Below are 25916 nucleotides of genomic sequence, written 5' to 3'. Positions count from 1 at the left end.
TGGAGCAGGAACACGATGCACACCAATAGTCACCAGGCACAGCTACTAAGAGGCAGCACCAGCAGACCACTAGTCAAGCAGCCAAAACCATGGGGTAACATCACTATTATTTCAGCTAAAGCCTCGAGCAGCCTTGCCTTACCCTGGGGTAACACAAATGTCTCTGAATACGGCTCAGCTCCTGCTAAGCATCTCACCTGGTTTTTGAATTCCTGACAGAGATCAGGTTTTGAAGCACTAGGAAGGAATGGAGCTATCTTCTGACAAAGGCTCACATGAACCACCCCCTGGACGCCTCTCCCATAGGTGTATCTGTTTGGGAGAGCAGGGAAAGGAAGAGACAGTCACGCACAGTGAGAGAACACAGGGCTTGCTTTGCATAGCCCCAGAGACCACTTATTCATGGATATTCACAATTATAGCACAAGGGTGGCAGCCATACAGCAGGCCCAGGAGCCCTGACCCAGTAAGCAGAGTCAGGCTAGGGCACTGCAGTGATGGGAGATCAAGGGCTCTGTGATATAATTAGTGCCGAACTAATCTATTTTGGGAAACCAGAGTGTTGTAGGTGCTGACTCAGCACAGAGCTCTGCGCTTTACATCAGCATCACCTGCAATAACCCCAGGATATGCTGAAGGCATGCATCATCTTATGAGCAGAAGCACGGGTGATTAAGAAAGTGCCTTTCATTAAGAAAGCACCTTTACATGAGGCTGTTAACCCTAGCATTGTCCTTGGACTGTTCCTGGGGCAATTCCTTTTCGCCTCTCTCTAGTTTCCTCTAGAGCATCATCTGGAAAAGCGTCCCTTCATTTCCCATGAGTTTGTTCTGCAGGAAGGACACCAAACATCTGCCATGTTCTCCCCCACAAATGGCTGCTTGTCAAAGGGTAGTTGTTCCACCAGGTCTTCTGTGTAGAGACTTGTGGAGTGTTTTTAGAAAAGGGGCATTAGAGTACCAGAAGGATAGTTATAGGAATGTTTTGTGTTGCATCAGGGTGCAAACAGCTGCTGCGGAAGATTCTGGCCTCCTGTAACTGAAGCGTAGTAAATTTTCCCTGAGTTCCTCATGGTTTCCTAGCCATCTTGTGCTCGTCAGGCCAGAAGTTAACACAGGGCCATCGCTCCAAGCAGAATCCTTACCTGCCACATACCCGGAGTGGGAAGGTTTTATCTAGTGCATAAATCTGATTTGGCACCTCAAAGATCACTTCAAATTTTGGCAGCACTGGAAGGAAAAAAACAGAGAACTGTAGGAAACACTGGCCAGAGACAGCCTTTCCAGAGAATCAACATGAAGACAGACTATGGTGGAATAAGAGCCAGGAAATGGAAAAGGAAGGTGATGGGAAGAGGAAACAGAAGATTTCCATTGTTTCTTTAACAGATTTGTGTGTAGTGCCTGGTTGATTGCTCCTTTCCAAACTAAAACCCAAACATGCCCATATCCCTGCACTTATGACAGCTATTTGCCCTGAGAGAAGACTAGCCTCCCAACACAGTTAATTGGGGGTTGAAAGAGAAGTGGGATGGCACTGGACTTCATACTACCTGGAAAAGCCCATCCTAAATGTCCTTGTTTTGTCTGATGCAGGGATCTGCCAGAATCAGCTGTGTCAAAGGTCTGGGGCCATGCACAACATTCCTCCCACACACTGACCCAAGGTGCCAAAGTGATTTCTCTCCTGATCCTCAGCTCAGACTCTTTTCTATGACAGATGCTACTACTTTTCCCATTTGCTCCCAGGGTGGTTATTACAGAATAAACACCCAGCTTCCTGGATCAAGAGTGCAAGGTCCTCTCTGCAGCTCAGACATATCCCACACGTGCTCATACCATACTCCTCAACGGAGAAGCTGCCGTACGCTTCCGCATTGGTTACGTTGATGACATATGTCCCCAGCAGAGGCTCATGACTTAGCTGGAAAGACAGATCTGCAATGCCGTTTTGGGGGACCACATTTAGCCACTGCTCTATCCGGTTGTTCTTAGGGTCCTACATCCACAAGAAAGGAAGAAACAGTTGTTCCAGCATCTCACTGATCCACATCCCATAGAAATTGAGCTTCAGGATTTCAGTGCTGCAGACTACCAGGTTCTATAGCTAAGGAATCAGGTTTGGTATAGGCTAGTCAAGAAATTTTGAAGACAATATAATGCTCCGATTCTGCTCCCAGCATCTGAGTCAAGGAAAGATCCTTCACAGTTCTAACTTTTTTTGTAAAAGTCTGTTGATCTGTCTGTACTCTTGCAAGTCTAGAACAACTCAGATTTCAACTGAAGTAACTGGGAGCATAACATCAAATAAGTGCATAAAAAAGAAGCTGTAAGGAGTATGCTAGTTTGAGAAATCTTGAAGTTCTACTGTTCCACTCAGAGGTCTGTAAAATCTACTAGGAACTGAATATGAATAGGCCAGTGAAATGGCTGCCACCAACATTACTGTAACACTAGATTTCAGCATCACTCACCTGGAGAAACAGGGAAATCTGGGGGGGGAAAAGGCAAAAACATTAGAAGACAGAAACACATGCCAGCAACACACACAAGGTACTTCAGATGCAGGGCCCTCTCTGAAGGATGTGCAACCAGTGTTTTGGATATTTAGAGCACTAACAACAATATAAAGTAAACCAAATATCACCAGAAAGGAGAAATACCGGCTGGGTCCATTACAGTATGGTCTGGAGAAAGGGAAAGGAAAAGCCAATCTGGAGGTCACCCAGCACTTGCTAATGACTTCCTGGCAGAGTCCTCCATCAGGAAAACTCACCACCCAAACAGACCTAGCTCTGGCTCAGCAGCAGTCTTAAGGGGGTTACAGAGATATAGGATCACATAGTTTGGCAGGAGCCTCTGGAGGTCATCTGTCTAGTCCAACACCCTGCTGAAGCATGTCTTCTTAGAGCAGATTGCTCATAGCCTTCTCCAGCTGAGTTTTGAACATCTCCAAGGATGAAAATGCCTTCTCTGGGCACCATTTTCAATATCTGATCATCATTGCAATGAAAAAGTTTGTCCTAATGTCCAATCATAATTTCTTATATTCCAACTTGTAGGACCCAGATTAAGAGCACTCCCCCCCACCACATATCCAGGAAAACCTGACTTGCAAACTATTTGCTCCCCACATGACACCATCACATCAGGAATCAGTATGTCCCATGCTTGCGCTTGCTTGACCATTTTACCAAGACGAGCAAGAGACACGTACACCTCTGCCATCTTTCTGAGTTACCAGCTTTTACTTGAGCTACTATTCTCCTCCAGACACTCATCAAGCCTGGCCCAGGGATGAATGTGGAAAAGTTGGAGCTTTGCAGATGAGCAGGGTAAAAAGGAAGTAGGATCCACGCATGGAACGAGGCAGACTTTTCCACAGCCCCCCAGGGTTGGCTTACCGAATCGTTGAGTGCAATGAATTCCTCATCGAGAGTCATGATGCGAAATTTCACTGAAGAGGCAAGGAAATCAGGCAATATATTTATCAGATCTCAGTCCTTCCCTACAGATCCCTGCTCTATCAGTTTCCCCAGCTCCTGTCTCCATTCTATACACATTTGTGATAACACTGACAGGGACAGTCCCACATGTAAGATACCATGGACAATGACCTACTGCCTGCTGCAACTTCACAGTCACCACAAGCTGGGCATTACAGCCACTGAAAACATCACATCAACAAGAGACATCATTGTCTCAAAGCCTTCTGCTAGGGCTGTCCATGAATTTCAGCAATCACAGGCTTTCCATATGGTGTTACCAACAGAAAGCCTAGGGCCCACAGTTGCTCCCATTTGCAGCTCTCACCTGTCTGCCCTGGTTGATAGATGGGCCTGTCTGTTTGGATGAAGGTGCCACTGCTGGCCTTACGGATCAGGACCTTTTTCTTCTCTTCAATACTGACCCCTTCACCTGTGATGATCAGTTTGACAGTGGCAATCTCCTCTGTGCCGTCAACTGGAGGTGCAACCTAAACAGACAGAGAGAGGAGAGCACGTAGCCCCCAGGTAATCTTCTGGGGGCCCTGAGCAGGAACTGAGAGTAAAGTGGAAGAACTAACCAGTTCCCCTCCACCTGTCCCAGGACATCCCCTCCAATATCTGGATCCAGATCACATCCAGACCTCCCTCAGTCCTACATGACAGCAAGAGGCCCTGCATGTCATGGAATCTGTCCTTTTTCCCACCGGTTAAGGAATTTCGCCTCTGCTGACAAAGCATGTGCCTGACACCTCTGAGTCTTCAGACTTGGTCAGGAAGATGGTCAGATGCCAGAAAGGTGGGAGATGGTAGCAGAGAATCAAAGGAGAAAGATCGAGCTGTAGCACAGTCTCAAATGCTAGGCCTTCAGAACTACCCAGCATGTACAAGTAAGAAAGCCGGATTAGAAAAGACAATCAGAGGGTCTTCCAGGCTCCAGCAGCCTCAGCACAGAATATACTGTATATCAGAAGGAATGTTGTTTAGGCATGTCTGCCTTATCCTAGATCTTTGCTAAATTCTCACCAACAATGGATCAGCTTCAAGATGCTGTTTAAAAATAACAAGCACATCCCTTTCCATCCAACTGCTCTTCAGTAGCTCCTAAGAGCTGAGCTGCTGCCTGACTTCAGGTCCTACAGAAACTGCAGTACGTCATGCAAACCACTATTTCCCCAAGATTTAGCTGTGGAGCTGCACAAGTTCTTCAGAGAAGAGCTAAAGCGGCTTCACCTGGCCTGGGATGGAAGAGAAGGAAACAGGTGGGTTCTTATGTATCCAGAAGTGTGGTAGATTTTAAAAAATGTAACTTGAATTTAAAAATTATTATATTCAGAAGGGGAATTCAGTGCTGACCAACAGATACTGTGCTGGGCTACACATCCCTAGGCACCATCCAATGCCCATCCTAGCAGGCTCACTCCAAGGCAAAGAGACCCTGTCCATGTCATCCCAGGTTAGGGAGTAACACAAGGGATTTACAGGTCCTGAAGGGAAAATCAGTGATGGCATTTGCCTAGGGTGGCTCACCCAGAACTTAGTGCACATGAAAGTCTTCTCCTTCTGGATGGATTCTTGCACTAAGAGTTCATGTCCTGCAGAGCGCTCCAGGACCAGGTTCACTTGAAGCTTTCCTTCATAACAGGTGATATGGAGGCAGGCAGCTTGGGTGGATGGGTAGCGGAGATCTGCAGGGATCACCACCAGGTAATGTCTGGGGCAGGGGAAAGAAGACATCAGAGGTGGCATCAAGTTGAGGGCTCAGAGATGCAAAATAGCTTCCCTGCAGCAGCCCACTACTGCAGAATTGCTCAGCAATGTGCCATGGCTGCAGCCAATATTCAAAAGCAACAATGAACCCAGCAAAGTGATTGCTTTGCTGATAACTTGACAAATAGTTTCTGCTTGATTAGCTTAAGTACAGCCCTATAATCTTTTTCAAACCCCTTACTCCAGTCATCTCCTGAACTCCCCAAAACCATCCCTTGCAGTCTTCAGAAGAAGCGGCCTCATAACTTTGCAGTAGAGACACCAGTGATATGATCTGGCATGGCAACTGGAGAAGCAAACAGCCCTGGGCCTAAGGTCTGACTTGGAAGCCCCCCAAAAAGGTGGCTTGTATTTTAACTCACAGGAGTCAATCTAATGCATGGGAGGCAAGGTAAATGACTCAGCTACCCTTTGGGGTGATCTGACAGAGCAGGAAGCATGAAAGCTGATGCCATGGAATGTGGTCCATCTACCTAGACAGATGCCTTCATGAAAGAGATCGAAACAGAAGTTCAGGATCACTCACAGTTGGTGAAAAGCAGCTGCCATGTGGAACAGAAGGCTCAGGAAGATGGCTGTCCTCATCTTGGAGGCTCTTGCTGCCCAATCTCCAATGGCCCTCTTCCTCTGAAATCACCGAGGCTGTTTTTAGGGGGGTAATTTCTTTCTAGCACAGCCTAAATGAAGAGGTGGGATGGGGGGAGGAGCCAGCCTCTCCCCACCTCTTCCTCTCTGCTGAGATTATACACAGGCAGCAGTAGGAACCGGTGTCCTGTGCCAAGTGCCCCTTAGCCAATAGCAGCTGCTTTGGCTGCCATCCACCAGTTCAGAACATCCCCTCCTGCAAGGCTGCCATGGAGACATCTGACCAAATGGACTTTTCATGGAAAAAAAAAAAAAAAACCAGCAAGAACTTTGCTGATCAGTGACCCAGGCCAGGTCCTGATCACTTGTCACTTGCGTCTCTTTGTTTCAGCTGGAGATGGATTGCTGCTGTGCAGCCAGCAGCAAGAGCTCACCCCAGCACACAGCAAGCAGTGTTGTCATTCGGGTCAGAGGCTCAGTAGCTCTGGATCAGATTATGGGGGTGGGGATCTCCTTAGGTTGTTTGGCTTGAGAATGGCAGCAAATCCTTGTACGTGAATAAGGAAGCACTGTAGCAACACTACCACCAGCCAGCAACCATGAATGAGCAAATGACTTTGCCTTTTCCTTCCCTGCATACAGTGAGGGAAATGGAAATATAAAATGGCCAACAGAGGTCTCCAGCTCCCTGCAACATCCATTACCAACGGCATCATCTGCAAGGAGGAGGCCTCAGGAACTGGTTCCAGTTCCTCATTGTTCATGTCTGGGTCTGAAAGGTCTAGGGTACAGGGATACAGCCTTTTGGTTCTGTTTTTGAACCTGAGGGTCAGGTTAAAACTTACAAATTAAACATGTGGGACATAACCTGTACAGATGGGTAGACAATTGTGCTGTTTAACCAGCCTGGCCTCCAGAAAAGCGTGGTCACCATGTAAACTGCCTGTTGCGAGTGGTACACAGATTGCATTAACTCACAAACTACATCTGAGAGTTGTGTGAGACAGCATTAGTTAGCCCAGGCTGAAATGTACCAGGGACTGTCCTAATAACACAGACAGCTATGGTTCTGTGCCTGGAAATACTTCCCAGTGCTGTTTAATAGCACTGATGCAGCCTAAGCTTTCCATATCTGGGTCCCAACATGGTGTTACTCAAGCAGGCAGTTGGGATCTCTTTGTCTGGCAAAACCAGGTTCCAGGATGCCCAGAAATTTCCAGCTAACTTAGGATTCCTGTTCCCAAGGCTCTCAATACTCTTCTTCCAGATGGGGTTGGGAAGACTGATCTCCATTTTGCTTCTGTCACTGGGCCACTCTAGAACAAGCATGCATTATGGGGGCTATACATTATGCACAGGAGCTGTTAGTGCTAGCATTGCCTTTGTCTCAAGTGAATATTTCACTGCTCAACTGATTGAGATAACTGGCCAGAGGCCAGATATCCCAACTGATTTCAGATATCAGCTTTGAATTGGCCTAAATTAGTGTTAGGCTCCTAGGCAAGGAAGAATGGACACTTTTTATTTTGATGGACACATTCTCCCCGTTCTTGTGGCTTTGTGAAGGAAGGCCATGTTACTGAGAATGGCAGGCAAACTTAGAAATTTTTGTCTAAAACCTGAGATTCTCCTACAGAAAACACCAGCCAGATCTGTGATAAATCAATAAACCATAGCCAAAGAGGTCCAGCTGCTGGCAGACTTCTGACAGGAGCTGCACCCACTGGGGCCAGCACTGGGGAGATCTCTCTGACCCTGTCCCACCGTGCTCCTCCTACCATGTTTGCCCAGGTGTGTTCTCTATTCCTTGCTTGGCTTCGGCAAACCTGGCTCTTGGTCACAGGAACATACATTTGAAGGACCTGCATTGAAGGCAGTAACTGTCAGCTGCACAGGTGTCACAGACCTGAACAAAGTCTCTGAAACAGAGAAAGCACAGCAAGGCTGTGCACAGTTTCTAGTTCTGCAATTTCTTTCTCTAAATGGTCTCAGAGAAGGCCCTTGTGATAGAACTGCTGAGCCAAGAGACCCATGGAGAACAAAGGATCTACCCCTCCTGAAAACACACTGTTCAGCTGGAGCAAAGGACGTAGTACATACTGACAATGCAAGACCATAGACACCTGTTCTCCACAGATAACTTGAATCAAAAATTATAAAGAAGAGGGGACTAAAGGTCACACCTATGATCATGGGAGACATCTTCCATGGTTCAGAATGAGGACCAGGAGCAATGGCACCTTGGAAATCATTCCAATGTTTTAATATCTTTGAAGAAAACAAAAAGGCAATAGTATCAATGTTCTGCATGAGAAAAGTACTGGGGAAGCACTCATGTCTGCAGAGCACTTTGACAGAAGACTGTGCAGAGAGGAGGAAGTCATCGGTTTCTTTAAAGAATCACATTTGTTAGAGAGCCCATAGTGCAGAATCATTCTTCATTCTCTTCTAGACACTCATCACCAGCTTCATACAGGCCTAGGGCCTCCTCCATTGTTGCCCTCTTTCCTTTCCAATCACAAACTTCATGCTTCTTATCACTGACATTTCCAGCTCACCTTCTATACACACACTCTATAACCACTGTGTAGCATCTTGAAAGACAATGGGATTTGATATCCTTGTGTTCTGATAGTGAATTATACTTTTGCATTAAGGATATTTCACAGTCCATACAGGGTTCATAAAAATCTGTGAGGCCATAATGTTTCTGCAACCTGACCAGCATCAATAGCATGATGGAATCCCTTTAAAGAATCTCTCCATAATGCCAAGGTAGACTGCTGCACCCACTTTCTGCTGCCTTGACAGCAGAATTTGTCCACTGCATCAAAGCCAAGCAAGGAATTGAGAACACACCTGGACAAACACAGCAGAAGGAGCAGGGACTGGGTCAGAAAGCTTGAAGGCAACATAGTGTAAACTGTTCAATGCTTCTCTCAATGCGTGGCTCCTAAACTGAGATCATTCAAAGAACTGCAAGTCTTCTGAAACTTTTGCCCAGAAACCTAGTGCAAGCCTTTAGATTGTATGCTTTAAATTTGTTAATTGGAATTGAACTTTGGAGAATTATGGAACTATGCCCAAGGGAATTTGGAAACCTTCACAAGAAGGCGCTCAAACCATGGGCAAGCCATGGATCTCTCTCCAAAGAACAGGTGCGAACACTGAAACCTGCAGCTTTGCATACTTTTCACAAAAGGGCACAAACAACTAGTGCAGCTTATTTCTAGCTAACATTCCAAAAATCCACAGAACCCATCGAAGCCTATTCTCTTCTGAACCTTCTTGACCCAATACCAAAGCCCTGGTTCTTGCTTCATCTCTCCTGCTCACCCCACTGAACTGAGGAAGTCTCACCAGCACTCCTGGCATAGTGACTGCTCTGAATCACAACATCCTGACTTGTAAATTCAAATCTAGCCATCGAGCAGATAAGCACCCATGGAAGTTGAAAACTGTTTACAGGTTGGTAAACCAGCTCAACCAAACCCACAAAACTTCCAGATCTGAACGCTGTGGCTTAGGAATCATCTCCAGTGTTAACAAAGAATCAAAACCCAAACCAGAACCCAGTGGTAAAGATTGCAGTCCTAGATAAAGCAAGTTCCACCAGAATAACTGGCTTCAACTACACATAATGTATTTGTGGACCCATTTGTCAGGTGTTACGTGAGATTCTTAATGTTGGCAAAGCCACTTACTTTCTCAATTAAGTGGCAACTTTGATTACACCCAAAGGGCTCCTTCTTGGTGGAAGGACCAAACAAAACCAATTTTGTATGGAAATAGTTCTAGTAAGCTGACTTGAGACATTGTAACTTGGGAGAGCTGATCTTTGTGGCATACCTTGAACACTGCCAGACATGGGCAGGAGGCCACACTCAAAGTCAGGATATTTCCTAAAAATCTTGTGACTGGGCCTTTTCCATTTAATGTAGGACTGAGCATACAGCTGGAGAGGAACCATGCAACAAGTGATAGAGACCTGCCCACAATTACTGAACACAGGCTCAGAAGTTTAAAATTAAAAGGTGTGTGGAAGAAGCATCAATGTAAAACAGATATTCAGTGTTAGACACAATTCACAATGCTGCTCTACCTGCACCAACTATTTTGATGACACATATATACATGTGCCAGATACACAGGTGTGCCATCTTTCTGGAGGCTGCATAAAGAAAGGGACAGGAAAGATTCTTCCTTTTGAGGAAAGATATCAGAAATTCTTCTTCTTCCTCTTGCAACCTCATCAGTCCCTTCTCTTGCTTCTCTCCTTTTCCTCTGCTATCTTTTTTGGGTAGCCTTCCTTTGGTGAGCTGTAAAGGACAGGACACAGTAAGCAGTTGGCCAGTTCACAGATGAGCAGAGCCATAGACCCCGGGCACTTGGAGGGAAAGGACCTGCCACACAGGATAGTTCCCTTCCTGGGCATTGGTGTGCTCAGTCAGGGGGATAGTCCCTATTTAACAAAGCTCTTTTCTCCTCTCTGAGCTTATTCTTCTCCCACCCCACAGTTCTGCTCTGATTCTATCTCCTCATTTTACTGCACATGGAGAAGGTGAAAATATTTGCTCCCTACAGCAGAGACACCAGCTATTCCACCCAGCATCCCAACTCAAGCAGAGATGACAGTTTGAAGGAAGGTGTGATAGCTATCGAAAGGCCTATCTGCTAAGTACCAGGAAGACTTCAGGGACGCTAAAGGTAGTTCTAAAATTTCTGTCTCTGTACCCACTCGGAGGACATATTACACCACACAGCATTATGGGGGCTAAACTAGGTGGAGTATTCACCTAGTTGTTTAAATAGCTGTGGGGCACACTGCAGCAATTAAGCATATTTGTATTCCATAGGAAGCAATGAGATGATTTACACCATAACATATGTTGTTCTGGCTATACGTGCAGAAAGCTGGGCAAAGTCTGGTTCCACCAGCCAGAAATCCAGAAAGTAACACATCAGTACCGCAGCTGAGCAGGGGATCTCCCAGTTCTTGTGTTTGCAGGCACTCTAGCCAGCAGCTGCTTGGACCGTGCTGGTTCCAGACCACTCTTCTTCTCCTTCTAGAAGAATCAGAAGGAGGGGGAAGAGGTGGGAGAGATAACAAAATCCTAAAGAGTTCGTCATCAGCCTTATGCTAAGCTTCCCCTTGCTGTGAAGCCATGGCTCACAGAGTTCCCATCCACAGCACGGGTGCGCCAGGGGAGATTTAGGTTGGATATTAGGAAAAATTTCTTCACCGAAAGATTTGTCAAGCACTGGAACAGGCTGCTCAGGGAAGTGCTTGAGTCACTGTCCCTGGAGGTATTTAAAAGACGAGTAGATGTGGCACTTAGGGACATGGTTTAGTGGTGGACTTGGCAGCGTTAAGTTTATAGTTGGACTTGATGATCTTAAGGGTCTTTTCCAACCTAAATTATTCTATGCTTCTATAGGTCTTTCTTCTAAAGGATTCCTGAACTTGATTCTGAGGAGAAGTGAATACTGTTGCTTCTCATACCCTGCTTGTCACATGGAATAGAAGGATTAGGGCATTCAAAGAAATACCCATTAAGAGGTATCCCACATCGCTATTTATTATTCCCTCTCTTAGTATATAAACATAAGCAAACACAGCCCCTTGCCAAAATTTAGACCTGCCATGGAGAGAGACTAGTGAGCAAGGCTCCTGGCTGCACGTCCATGGCCATGGGGAAGAGCTGCCCCACATTTGCACAGCAGCCATTGTCCTGCTGCTTCCCAGCCATCAGCTTCACAGCCATTTGGATGATCTTGTCACCTATGAAGATGTACTGCCTGGATCTCAGGAAGCATTTGGTCACAGAGGCTGTTAGCCTAGAAGAGAGATTCTGAGACAGGAGAACAACCTATCAACAGTTGGGTCTACATAAGTAATGACAGAGAGTTTAGGAAGACTTGTTCGTTACTGTACTGAGGAGAGAAGGGCATTTGTTTACCAGAAGTTGCCTTTCACATGACCCTCTCAAAATCCAGTGGAGGATCCATTGCTATGTTTGAACAGAAGCTCCCTCTGGTAGCCTGGGTGGGAGAGAAATAACAGTGAAAATTTTTCCAGAAGCAACAACTACTTTCCCTCTGCCATAACCATATTTTACTCCTGAAGAAGGAACCACCTGATAATGGAATAAGGTCACTCAGTACTGGGGGTAAAGAAATGGTGTAACAGATCTGATGAACCTGTGTGCAAGAATCCCACAGCTTCATCTTTAGCTCTTCTGTCAGCTGTCCTGTCTTCTCCAGGTACCGCAGCACACAGATGATGGGGGCAAACAACACCGTGTTCTGCACCCCACAGCTGCTGCGCATCTGTCTGGGATGCAGACCCAGGCAGTCCAGGTTCTCCAGTGATGCCACCTGGGCATCAAAGATACAGGACAAGGCCAGGGCAAAGCTCTGATATTCAGGCAAATGGGGTTTGCTTCCTTAATGTCACTACTTACTTACCCCATATCTCTGCCTGCTTTCCACCACAAATCCTCTCATGTGTCCAACCACATAAGTTACCCCATTTACCACCTTCTGCAAGCCTCCACTCGGCTTCATCAATTTCTTTGCGTGTCATTCATCCCCTTCAGCATTTTCTCATGCATGCAAAATGCAGCCATGTCAGTCACATCTTGGTTTAGTGACTCAAAATAAAGAGTTGGTGTAGGAGGAAATTATTGTTCAGTCCAGTCTTCAGCAAATAATTTCTACTTGTTTGATTTCATAACATGGATTTTGGTCAAAAATGTCACTTTTTACTTGGAAAAAAAAAAAGTAGTCTCCATTTTGGGCACTTTCAAGTGAAACAACACAGTTGAAAAGGAGGACTATGCTAGATCTCTCTCCTAAAAACAACTGAAATAATGGGCAGGTCACTATCTTCAACTGGTAGTTAACCTAATCCTGGAACACTACTAAAGTATTCATTTAACCCTGACTTGCAAGTTATTCCAGATTGACCAAACCTACTTGTTCAAAAAGTAAACAAAAATAATTTTTCAAATAATAAACACATAAAACACAGACACAATACACACACACATGTTACTAGCAAGTTTATAGAAATTATGTTCCCATTATGGAAACACAACTCTTCCTCATGTACTAAGGGTTTTCCAGCACTAGCACCTGCTCACAGTGGATTTTCACTCCCCAGGCCCAAAATGCTGTCATGACTGAGGCCCTCCCTGCCTTTTCAGCTCACACCTACCTTCTGGACAGAAGGGGGAAGTGGTGAGACTTCTCCACCAATATGGGTTACAGCTTGTGGAAAACACACAGGAAAACACATTAAGGGCAATATAGCAAAAAAAATCCCTGTTCATATCCACAAGACTTTGGGACTTTGCTTGAACAATGACTTTATATCACAGATTAGGGGCCAGCATTCCTCCTCCACTCACTCTAGAGGAACCAGGGGAAGTCTTGCATTGGGAATGTCTTGGCACCTCCCTATCACCGCTCCCTAATGGTGGCCAGCGTATTGTGTCTTTCTCTCATACAGCCACACACAACAAATGGGCTCAGTCTGATTACAGAAATCCTCGGGGAAAAAGGGATGAACTATGCAGAGTTCAGAGGACTGGTGACTGTTGTGGAGGACAAGCTGGTAGTTTGAGAATGCATGTTGGTGCTCTAAAGTGATCTTTGTATCTTCCCTGCATACACAGCTTAACATCATTACCCAATACATAAAAATGGAGCTAAAGGCTTGCCATGTTCTGGAATATTTAGTTATTGAAATGGAATGCCAGACCCCAGGACTCCCACAGGATTAGAGAGACCAGTCATCTATCCAGCATGGCAGAAGCAAACTGGACAAGACAGACTCCTGGCCTAGGTCAAAGAGCAAAGCAGAATCCTGGATTAGCCTGAGCCACAGCCTGAAGAGCACAGCAACCTCCAGATCATTTTCTCTTAGCTGTCTCCCCTGCTTTCTCACCCAGGTTGATGGCTGTAACGTCTCAGTAAAAAGTCTTGGTCTCCTCCGCACGTGGGCAGGCAGTGCCGTCGCAGATCACGCATGACTCCAAATGGTACTCCCGGGTCTTGGCCAGCACAAGCTAGATCTGTCCCAGACATATAGGAAGACAGAGTTAGCAGCCACTGACAAGACAAATGGAGGCTTAACAGCAGACGTCACTACAGGACAAGGGAGAAAGTGGGTGACGTTTTAATACACTATTTCTTTAATAGGAAATTTAGCAGATGCTGGAATAGCAGTGAGCCGTACATCCCATTCAGACCTGTTATGGACCTAAGTAGTGTCTTGATATATGGACAGGGAAGTAAAGCCTGTGAACTTTTACCCCAGCCTCTGGAATACAGGCAGGGCTAAAATATCATTGGATAATTTTCTTTTAAACCAGTTCCAGATTTACCATGCGTCTGGGGAGTGATTTATAAAAAGAAAGAGGAAAACCTGAGCTGAGTATGAGACACCTTACTTAAACACAATTTTTCAAGCAGCTGAACATAGTAGCTTTCAGCACAAATGATTCTCCCTGAAACACGGAATATGGTAAGGCCAGACCCACAAAGAAAGGTTTGAAGGCCATCAGTCCTACTGTGGGAGAGATCCCAAAGCCATCACTGCCTGAGACACAGAACATGTTGGCTTTCCATCTGTTATGGTACTAGGGATGGTGACTTGAACTTGCTTCTCTCCTGAGCCCCTGGAAAGAAACCAAATCCCAGGATAAAGGAAAGAGGATGCCCATTTGGAAAAAAAAAAAAAAAAAAAATTAATAATGTCTGGGGATAAATACTAATACTAAGAATACCTGTATCATTTCCATCTGCGCTTTTCAAGCTTAGCAATGCTGAAAAGACAGACCAGCTACATCAACCTCTAAGAAACCGAGGCACAGAAAGGGAAGGGACATGCTCAGGGCTGCACAGTGACTCATAACCAGGGCCAAGTAGACAACCCCAATGCACAAGGCCAAACAGATGTTTCCTCCAGAAATACTAACCTTTCACAGATGGGGATGCTGGGTCCAAAGAATCAAACCACACCTAACAATTTAAGCTGGACTCAGCCACTGGGCAACAGGTCTCAGATCCATCTCTTCTCTTCTTCCTACAGTCTTTCCTGAGGTCTTTACATACAACTCAAGGAAACCAGAGGGTAACTCCACAACATGGCTGATTGATTGTCCCATTTGTTACCATCACTGCCAGCAGCAGAGGGCCCAAGAACCAATCTGACTGGTTCAGCAGCACCTTGTATTAGCAGCGTAGAGCAAGCCATAAGGCACAAGGCTATAGTCCAAGTCTGATGCTAAAATGAGAGCTCAACTTTTAAAGATCTAGTTGAATGCTTGTTACTCTTAGTTTTTCATTTGTCTTTAACTTTGAAAAAAAAATCCCCAGATCTTTTTGCAACTGCAGGACTAAAAAAAAAAAAAAAAAAAAATCAGCATGCAAACAGGTTCACTTGCATTACTCTCTGCTCTCATGAGACCCCACCTGGAGTACTGCATCCAGCTCTGGAGTCCTCAGCGCAGGAAGGACATGGACCTCTTCAAGCAGGTCCAGAGGAGGGCCACAAAAATGATCAGAGGGATGGAACACCTCTGCTATGAGGAAAGGCTGAAAGAGCTGGGGTTGTTCAGCCTGGGGAAGGGGGCCTACAAGAAAGGTGGAGAGAGACTTTTTACCTCTATAGTGACAGGACAAGGGGCAACAGTTTTAAACTAAAAGAGGGTAGATTTAGATTGGTTATAAGGAATAAATTCTTCACAATGAGGGGAGTGAGACACTGGAACAGGCTGCCCAGAGATGCTGTGAATACCCCAACCCTGGAAGTGTTCAAGGCCAGGTTGGACGGGGCTTTGAGCAACCTGATCTAGTTGGAAGGTGTCCCTGCCCATGGCAGGGGGGTTGGGCTAGATGATCTTTAAGGCCCCTTCCAACCCAAACCATTCTGTGATTCTATGAAGAGCTTGTAGGAACCTACCTTTAGAAAGCTGAAGAAGTTAGCTGGTTGACCAACAAGGAAACATATCTTCTGCGTGCCAGGGGCAGAGGATCAATGACAGGTATTGGAAATGACCTTACCCCTGGTACAGAGCAGTCAATGTCCTCATTGCTTTCATAGGGATAACCTCCATTTTGGGAGGAAAACATAGAATACACCTGCATAATCACACAAAAAGGCCAAGAAAACTGAACAAAAGGCTCACACTGCAGACAAAACATGACAGATTGCTACCCAACCATCACCCCTCAGATTTCTCTCTTCATTCTTAACCTTTTTAAATACCAGCAACCCACCATGTACTGCAACTCTCCAAAAGCCAAATGGGTCATTCTTTAACCAAGATCATCGATTTTTAAAAGGTAGAATGTTAGTGTTGTCTAATCACCGTTCAACAGACTTGTTGAAGGTTTCAGTGTCTGTGGAACACTAGAGTGTTTGCACCTTTTCCCTGAGAATAATTTTTTAAACTACTAAATAAAGAGAGACCAGATCTCATATCTCCCACTGACAAAGAGCATGCTGTTTAAGATCAGCAGTGATCTGTGCTGTACAGCAGCTACGTGGCCAGCAAGTCAGTAGATGGGTACCGGTTAGTCAGCGAGCAAATAGTTCTCAGCCAGCCAGAACAGGCGTTGCCTCTTGCCCTAGCCAGAAGTGCAGAAACACAGGAAAATGGGGTTATAAGGGTTAGGAAACTAGGAATACATAAACAGGGAAGGTTACAATGAAGGAGAAAGGTACAGACAAACAGGATACAAACCCCTAAGACATCAAACTTTCTTAAATTTTGCTGCTTCTGTGACAGCTTGGCTTAAAAATAAGCCTTTTTAAAAGTCAGTTTAAAGTCATAACAGACATATGCTGAATTTTGATTATCCTTTCAGAATACAGCCAAGTAATTAAAGTAAAAAATTATTAAAGCCCTACGTGTTTCCTACAATGTTTTACAGGTAGACTACTGAGCAAGTGTAAGTCACTAGTGAACGTCCAGAAGACAGTTTACAAAGGTGTTCAGCCAGTTTTTGACAAAAGCAGTCTGTTCATGTCTCCACAGAATATTTCCTTTTTTTCTGTTTATTCACCTGGTTCAAAGTAATGACTAGCTTATTCAAACTGAAAGAGCCTTTGGGGACTGCAAAAGCATGGAAATTGCTTTTGCCCTCCATATCTGCAAATAGGAACTACTTGTGAGGAGCTAAGCTCTATGATTTCTGAAACACTGAGGAACACAGTGACCAGAAGAAGGACGAAAAAAAAAAAAATCAATCAGTTAATCATTTTTTGAGAGATAAATCTTGCTTTCTTTAAATTGAATCCATGTAAATGTCAAATATGTTTAGACAAACTTATTTTCCGTGAATCCAAAACATCTGAGGTAGCTTTATTTAATGACAGATTTTAAGTGCTGAGGGATTTGTGCATTAATTGAATTCCAGCTTCTATGAAGCTACACTGGAACGAATTGAGAAACAAAACCTGATACTTATCTTGTTATATTCTCATAATGAAAAACTGTTAAAAAGGAAGACTCTAAAACATTAACTTGACAGGGTTGATTACACATGCACAGCCATAGCACACATTTCTGGATAGCAAAAATAGGTTTAAAAGGCAATGTAGACAATATTTGCTTAGTGTATACTTGTTACCAGCCCAAAAGAACATGAAATAGTTTAAATAAAGTACAGGGAAACCTTGAATTCTGCTGTCAGCAACAAGGCCTCCACCAGGGAACACAGTGTGAGCCACCCAGTGAGGGGCTGGGAGCAGAGTGGGACGAGAAGGAGAGACGGATAGAAAAAAGAGACCTTTAGATCTAGGAAAAAAGAGGAGAAATTTGAGAGTCTAATCAGCCAGATGTAACACTATTCCCTCCTAGAGACAGAGTCCTTCCCCAGCCCACGGAAACATGCCTTCCTCAGTCACCCCCTCTAATTTTGAGGTGTCCCTGCATTCAACAGGGCACAGCCTCCTTTACTTCAGAAGCCACTTTCCGTACTTCCAACATCCTTCTTGAGGTCAATGAGTTTCTGACTATCCACAGCAAGCCTGTCATTCCCATCACCTGGAAAAGAAGCACAGCACATGTTCAGCTGAAAACTCCCCTCTCTGAAACTCTTCCCCATCCCTTCATACTTCACTAGTGCCAGGAAAGATACAGTCAGATCAGACAGCAAGATGTGAAGCAGCAGAAAAAAACACCTGGGATATTTAAAAAATAAGTTCAAAGGTCACAGGTAGTTACTATGCCTGGAAGAAAAGGGGAACCAAGAGTGGGAAGGGGTGGAGGGATGCTGCAAAACAGGAGGGAAACATAGTGACACAGGATGAGGAAAAGGCTGAGGTACTTAATGCCTTCTTTGCCTCAGTCTTTAATAGTCAGACCAGTTGTTCTCAGGGTACCCAGCCCCCTGAGCTGGAAGACAGGGACAAGGGGCAGAATGAAGCCCCCGTAATCCAAGGGGAAATGTTTAGCGACCTGCTACACCACGTAGACACACACAAGTCTATGGGGCCAGATGGGAGCCACCCAAGGGTACTGAGGGAGCTGGCGGAGGTGCTCACCAAGCCACTTTCTATCATCTATCAGCAGTCCTGGCTAACCGGGGAGGTCCCAGTGGGCTGGAGGTTAGCAAATGTGACACCTGTCTACAAGAAGGGCCGGAAGGAGGATCCGGGGAACTACAGGCCTGTCAGCCTGACCTCGGTGCTGGGGAAGGTCATGGAGCAGATCATCCTGAGTGCCATCACGCAGCACGTACGGGACAACCGGGGGATCAGGCCCAGCCAGCATGGGTTTATGAAAGGCAGGTCCTGCCTGACTAACCTGATCTCCTTCTATGACAAGGTGACCTGCCTGGTGGATGGGGGAAAGGCTGTGGATGTTGTCTACCTGGACTTTAGTAAAGCCTTTGACAATGTTTCCCACAGCATTCTCCTGGAGAAACTGACTGCTCATGGCTTGGACGGGCGTACTCTCCGCTGGGTAAAAAACTGGCTGGATGGCCAGGCCCAAAGAGTTGTGGTGAATGGAGTTAAATCCAGCTGGCAGCTGGTCACAAGTGGTGTTCCCCAGAGCTCAGTACTGGGGCCAGTTCTGTTTAATATCTTTATCAACGATCTGGATGAGGGGATTGAGTGCACCCTCAGTAAGTTTGCAGATGACACCAAGTTGGCCGGGAGTGTTGATCTGCTGGAGGGTAGGAAGGCCATACAGAGGGACCTGGACAGGCTGGATTGTTGGGCTGGGGCCAGCTGCATGAGATTCAACAAGGCTCAGTGCCGGGTCCTGCACTTGGGTCACAACAACCCCATGCAACGCTACAGGCTGGGGGAGGAGTGGCTGGAGAGCTGCCTGGCGGAAAAGGACCTAGGGGTGTTGGTCGACAGCTTGCTGAATATGAGCCGACAGTGTGCCCAAGTGGCCAAGGCGGCCAATAACATCCTGGCTTGTATCAGGAACAGTGTGGCCAGCAGGACTAGGGGAGTGATTGTCCCCTTGTACTCAGCACTGGTGAGGCCGCACCTCAAGTACTGTGTTCAGTTTTGGGCCCCTCACCACAAGAAGGACATCGAGGTGCTGGAGCGTGTCCAGAGAAGGGCAACAAAGTTGGTGAAGGGTCTGGAGCACAAGTCTTATGAGGAGCAGCTGAGGAAGCTGGGGTTGTTTAGTCTGGAGAAGAGGAGGCTGAGGGGAGACCTTATTGCTCTCTACAACTACCTGAAAGGAGGTTGTAGCCAGGTGGGGGTTCGTCTCTTCTCCCAAGTAACAAGCAATAGGACAAGAGGAAATGGCCCCAGGTTGCGGCCAGGGGAGGTTTAGGTTGGATATTAGGAAAAACTTCTTCACCAAAAGGGTAGTCAGGCATTGGAACAGGCTGCCCAGGGAAGTGGTTGAGTCTCCATCCCTGGAGGTATTTAAAAGACATGTAGACATGGTGCTTGAGGAGGTGGTTTAGTGGTGGACTTGGCAGTGCTAGGTTAACAGTTGGACTTGATGATCTTAAAGGTCTTTTCCAACCTACACAATTCTATGATTCTATAGATAATGGTCATCTCCAGGGCTGTCTCGGCTAAGCACAGACCATGGACGCTGCAATCAAGACCAGTTTTGCCATTACCCACAGCATCTTGACTTCAGCCACCACTGCCTCACTCCAACACACACAGGTCCTCCACCCACTATGACCACAGGGTGCTCACAAAGAAGAGTTCCACAGGGTCAATGCCATAATCCACGCAGACCTCACGCTCGTGGGCACAGGCTGGCACCCAAGACAGGCCCCTGGCTTTGAGGTAACTCTTGGTGGTGCTGTACTATGGCTGCAGGCACAGATAGCTGCTCTGGTAGGGGACGATCGGTCCATACAACTCATTGTCACAGGATTCTCATTTGCAAATTTCTCCTGAAAAGGAAATAAAGACAGACACACAGCTATTCAGACAGAGCTCATGGTTTCAGGTACAATGTGCGTGCCTTCAGCCCTTTGCTGAGTAGCACCAGTGTGGCTCGGGCACAACACAGCACCTCTGATGCTGCAGAGGTTGCCTTTCAGTTTAAGCGGCAGTCCTGTGCCGAGGTGTATGTAGATCAGTTACTCCCAAAAGACCCCACAGCACTACGATACTGTGGTACAATACAGATAGCGGCGCAGTTAGACCACACTACCAAAGCATATAAAAATCTGACATTAAGAGTAACATTCATCTTGGCCATCTTTAAGCATATTCATCTGAGCTAATTCTTTAGGTTCCCTTTACAGTTAGTGGGGAGAGACACTCACAGAACATTTCTAGGGTGAGATGACTGAAGATAACCCTTGAAATACAGTCAGACACACAGCATCCAGTGGTGGCTTATCTTTTACCATTAGCTGTGCAGGGAACACAAAGTGACTAGCCCAGATATAAGTACATAGATTATATGCTTCTAAAATAGATTAGATCTCTCCTCCCTTAGCATCTAACACTAATTATATGTTACGTGTTATAAAATAATACATTATAAAATATACAGCAACAGAGAAATATCTGCAGGACATAAGTACAAATTGTTTTCATGCTGACACCAATTGTCAGCTGCTTTCACCAAGGTAGAAATGGCTCCCGAGGAATTGATGCCTAGATGTCCCTTATTTATTTACATTTTCCTTTCAATTTCTTCCACAGCTTGTGGTATTAGCAATTTTCAGAGGCAGCATACTGCCGTTGTTGCAGACCAGCAAGATCTGAAAAGTCCTACACTATGCCTTCAGCTACACAGGTTACTAGCATACCAATATGAAAATGCAACAGGATGCATTATGGGACACATGAAACAAAGATATCAACAACTTCATGAGTACCCGTTACTGGAAGCCTTCAAATACGCCATTTATTTCTAAACATTGGCAGTCCAAAAAATAGACTCTGGATTTACCCATAGATATGGCTGGAATCCAACAGGACTAGCTGGCTTTTTCAATTGCACAGAGCCAATTCTTGTCTGTTAAAACTTTAGCAGTACCTCTGCACATGGAGGCTACCAAATCACTTGGCTGGGCTGAAGACACCCAGAAACAAATCTGTGACTTGGGTCTGAGTTTATTCATGGTCACACACACAAAAAAAGACAGATATCACTATGGAGTGGTAAGGATTCACCTGTAGAAAAACACAGGCTTGTCTCAAACACAGCTTTGGAACTGCAGAGGTTACGAATAAACAAGTCACAGAAGCCACGCTGCCAGAGACCTCCCTCCCCAGAACTTTTGCAGAGCATACAGAAAAGAAAACTGCACTAGATCCATTTAAAATAAGAGACTCTTGAGATCCTCCTAAAAATAAAATGGGACCTATAACATACAGCAAAGGGAATTCTGCCTTCAAATGCTAACAGAAGACAGGAGCTCAGCTCCAGAGAAACCTCACTGTTATTCCAGGCAGCTGTACCCAGAGTGAACGCAACCACAGCAGTGCTATGGGTGATGAGAGTTCATCCGGACTGTGCGCTCTCAGTCCCCTTTAGCAAGGTCGTCACCTGATCCTTCAGTATCTTTTTGTTTCAGTCTGTGGATCTGATCTGCAGAAAAAAAGCCTAAGAAAACCATGCACAAGTTCAACAAAGAAAACCTACTCTTAAGATGAGCCTGAGAGGAGACAACTACCCTTAGAGCTAAGCAATTGGTCTTTCTTGCCCACCTAGAAACTGGGACAAAGCTCCAAACAGGCAGAAAGCCTCTCCAGTGAGATGAAGGAGACTTTTCAGGTCTAGTGCATTCTCTCATGTCCTTGTCTCTTCGTAAGACAAGAGAACTCTGGGTGACCCTCCAGCAGATTACTACTTCACGATTCAAAAAAATCCTACTTTCCAGCAGACAGCTTGCCAGCCTGGATAGGTCAGCCACTGCCCACTGCAGACACACAAAAAAGCTCTACTTCATCCTCTAGTTTGGAGTAGGAACAATGGAAAACAAAGGCATCTCATAGTTGCTCACCTTCAGCTCCACCAGTGAGTACTAGAAGAAAAAACAAAACAAAGAGATTTCTCATTAGCTCCTTGAAACCTTTTTTTATAATACAGTGGTGGCATAAGGGCTCAGGACTGGTTACTGTAGCAATCAAACCCTCATTGTCATGAGGAATCAGCTCACTGGTCACAAACCTCAGGAGGATTAAAAACATCCAGTTAAGGGTCATCTCCCCCAAATTTTCTGCCACTGTTGTTTACATTCCATCAGCCTGCAGAAGATATCAGACATCCATGTTTGGAAGGCCAGCTCAAACTGCTTGCTTTCGTTTTGCTGGCAGGGACTCCATGGATTTCTGCGCAGATCTCAAACTATTTTCTAGGGACTCACTTGATTTCCTGGAGTGGTTCTTTGGGTCAAAAGAAGAAGCTGAGCTGGAGTGCAGTAGCATAAGGTCAGGGACTGGCTGTCCTTCGAAGTCATCCAGCTCCAGGCTAGAACAGGGTCTGAGCTGGGTTATCTCCAGGGGTAGGTCTACAGAAAGGATCTGAGGCTTTACCTGGGTTTGATTATCAACTCCTGCTGCTGTTCAGGAATGCTGGATTTGTAGCTCCTAAAGAATAAAATACTCAAGGGCAAGATCAAAAGCAGAGAGCTGCACCACTATGTAAGCCCAGTCTAAGTCTCCTGTTTACATTTCTTCATACTATCCTCTCCACATTTTCTCCTTTACATTCCTCACCTCAGCATTCAATTCGACAATTCAATCTCGACAATTCGAGACTGTACTGCAATGGAAAAAAGCAAACAAAATGCTTGTGACCATAACCTTCAGGCACAGAGTCAGCCCACTCCACCCCTACCCAGCCCATACTCCAAAACTGGACGTGTCCTTTCAGGGCATTCCCGTAGGCATGATGCTTTAGTTCTCAGAAGATCTGAGGGTATAACATGGCCCTGAGGATATAGACTGAGAAGAAATACACAAAAAGAATATGAGAATATGAGCCTAAGAGAAATGCTGAAGGAGGATGGGAGGTGCATATAGTCCCTAAGACATGAACTTATGAACAGTCTGAAAGAGATGAGAGACTGGAGTTGTTTGCAGGAAGCAGCTGAAGTATCCTTTACTTCACATTATCTTTCAAAGCATGGTAATCATAGTAACAGTTTTGTCTTACAAAATGCACAAGACATAAGGCCTTGCAAAATGATGTTAGTCAAATATTTATTTCAACAAGTATATTTTTCCACCTTTGTGGGAAAGAATGTGGGTGTGTCATTTTCCAATAATTAAAATTAAGCCATGACTTCAGTGGAGTTGGAGTGAGAAGCTATTCTGAATAGGCCAGGTATTACTGAAGCATCAGTCAGTGTAAAAAAAATAAACATACAAACAAACAAAGAAAAACCAAAAAATCCCCCTCCCAGTGATATACCAAAAACAAAAGCACAGTTTTCTGGATTTGATGAAACAAGGAAGATGTCTTTCAGGCAAAGATTATTTGAACAGCTTCGATACAACTAACAAGTCTAAGACGATGGTCTTCTGATAGATGACAGACAGTTGCCAGGTGAGTTTCCACCATTTCTAAACCAGTCAAGAGTGCACCACGGCATTTGGAAACCAGGGCAACAAACCTGGTGAGTTCAGTAATGTTCTTGACCAGTCCTTGCTGGACTTCATGTGGAGAGACCGGGGATGATGGTCTTAAAGGTCTTTTCCAACCTAAACGATTCTATGACTCTATGGTATTTCCTGGAGGCCACTCAAGACGGGAGCTTATAAACCCACCGAGCCTGCATCAGGGTAACTGTTGAGTAAGTTGCTACAATTATTTTAGAAACAAGCCTGATGTAACAGTAGAATTGTGAACTGCAAATCAAGCGTGATTTCTTTACTAAAATCCAGGGCCAAGGTAATTATTATACCTGCTGGGCAACCCACATCAAAGACACTGCTGTTCTAGTGGGGACATACACTGATCTGCACATGGCAAGGAACACCCCCTCAGCCCTCCCCGCAGCTTACCTGTATGCATGCTCGGGCTTACCTTGTTGTCCTGGCATGTAAATAGGCTTGTCAGTTTGCACAAAAGTACTGCTCACAGTGTTCTGGATGAAGACCTCTGTTACTGCATCACTGCCCACAGAAAGGCAGATGGTCACAACTTCCTTGTGTCTTTTGCAGGTGGACGGACTTGGGGAGTACAGGAAAATACCCCAGGGTGACTCCTGAGAAATTCTTGTAGGAGAATTGGGCATAGCACTTGAGCACACATGTAATCAGACTAGCGGCTAGTTTACAAAGGAAGAAGGGGCTTACTGCCCTACTTACTGCTAAAGAATTTGCTCCACAGTTGACACGGAAGAGATTGACCTTCCTACAACTGCATGTGATACTTACAGGATTTATGCAAATTTATATTGGTATCCATAGTACAAGGAGATTGGAAGCATTAAGAAGCAGTTAACAGTAGAGCCGAAACCTGTACCCCATGTTGGAATGGGCTGAATTATATTTATTAACAAAATAAGAACCCCAGCTTGGACTTCAGCAAGTCAGAGCAACTAGAAGCAAGTGGATCTGACCATTTTCTGGACAGAATGAAGAAATAATTCCCACTCCCCAGATGCTTCCTTTAATGTCAAAATGATGAAACACTTGACTTCACAGATTCTTCCTGCTTGATAATGCTGGAAACCACATGGTCCAAGGGGGAAATGGGAACTGATGAACAGGAACATAGGGAATTCTTAAGCATTAGCAGTGGACACAAGAAATAAGCTACTGCCTTTCACCCTGTCAGCAAATGCCACAGTCCTGATGCTTCAGGGTGTGTTACTGACTGGGAGGTCAGAGAATGAAGAAGCGTGATATGAGATCAGCCTCTTTCGCCAGTGACTGGCACAACACAGAGCTGTATTCTGAACTTCTGCCAAGCACTGCGGCTACCCAGCCTTGTTATGACGGGCGCTTTGCAATCGTACTTCATTTCCTTTCATACATGTAAGACTAGGTACTCACTTTCCACTACTGTGATCCACTACTTCTTATTGTCCAGAATTTGCATTAACAAATTCTTTGTGGGACAGAAGGACAGGTCCATGGGCATATAGTTGAGCCTATGTGTAGAAGGGAACTTTGGCTGCCACCTCAGAAAACAGGTCCTAAATGGGTGCCTCACTAGCCCTAATATGAATTACAATGAACAAGTCCATTAGTAATAATGTAATCAGCAATATAGCTGTTAATATAACTCTTAATAATGTATTAAACAGGAACAACCATGTAATAGGCTGATCATCAAATCACACACGGAGCGCATGAGTATGTACATACATGCTGCCATTATCAAAACAAGCACCCCATACCTCCAAGTCACAGTCTTCTAGAAGGGACATCAGATCCCGTAATTCTGCTCATTACAATGCTGATGACAAGGCTTTACACAGGACTGCAAGCAGGCTTCTGATATTGGTTGTAATTGCTCTGCAGAACTGCTGCTCTTTCAAAAGGCGATACGGCAGCCTGCTAGCATGCACGTTTGTGAAGAGTCTCTTTCATATAGGAATTCAGAGTCAGCAGTAAAGCATCTCTCCACTCACCTGCAGGGAGCCTGGCACAAAGGCT

The 25916-nt window shown here is 45.3% G+C and overlaps 1 protein-coding gene across 1 annotated transcript in view; it reads right to left on the bottom strand.

Moving 5' to 3' along the window:
• LOC309588993 (alpha-2-macroglobulin-like protein 1) overlaps positions 1-24547 on the bottom strand; it is a gene marked incomplete at both ends in the record, with an annotated part of 42824 nt that extends 18277 nt beyond the window's left edge. The window contains 16 exons of the mRNA XM_082308828.1: positions 198-312; positions 1145-1229; positions 1839-1998; positions 2474-2491; positions 3404-3456; positions 3813-3975; positions 5015-5198; positions 10808-10905; positions 11551-11677; positions 12060-12217; positions 13059-13111; positions 17833-17898; positions 22310-22330; positions 22673-22776; positions 22842-22895; positions 24315-24547. Coding sequence (XP_082164954.1) covers positions 198-312; positions 1145-1229; positions 1839-1998; positions 2474-2491; positions 3404-3456; positions 3813-3975; positions 5015-5198; positions 10808-10905; positions 11551-11677; positions 12060-12217; positions 13059-13111; positions 17833-17898; positions 22310-22330; positions 22673-22776; positions 22842-22895; positions 24315-24547 — 1692 coding nt within the window. The remainder of the gene's footprint in view (positions 1-197; positions 313-1144; positions 1230-1838; positions 1999-2473; positions 2492-3403; positions 3457-3812; positions 3976-5014; positions 5199-10807; positions 10906-11550; positions 11678-12059; positions 12218-13058; positions 13112-17832; positions 17899-22309; positions 22331-22672; positions 22777-22841; positions 22896-24314) is intronic.
• Positions 24548-25916: the final 1369 nt, after the last annotated feature.

Source organism: Platalea leucorodia, assembly GCF_965183815.1.
Source record: "Platalea leucorodia genome assembly, chromosome: 4".
NCBI lineage: Eukaryota > Metazoa > Chordata > Aves > Pelecaniformes > Threskiornithidae > Platalea > Platalea leucorodia.
The sequence above is the reverse complement of the archived record's forward strand: the minus strand, read 5'-3'. Positions and strand labels throughout refer to the sequence as shown.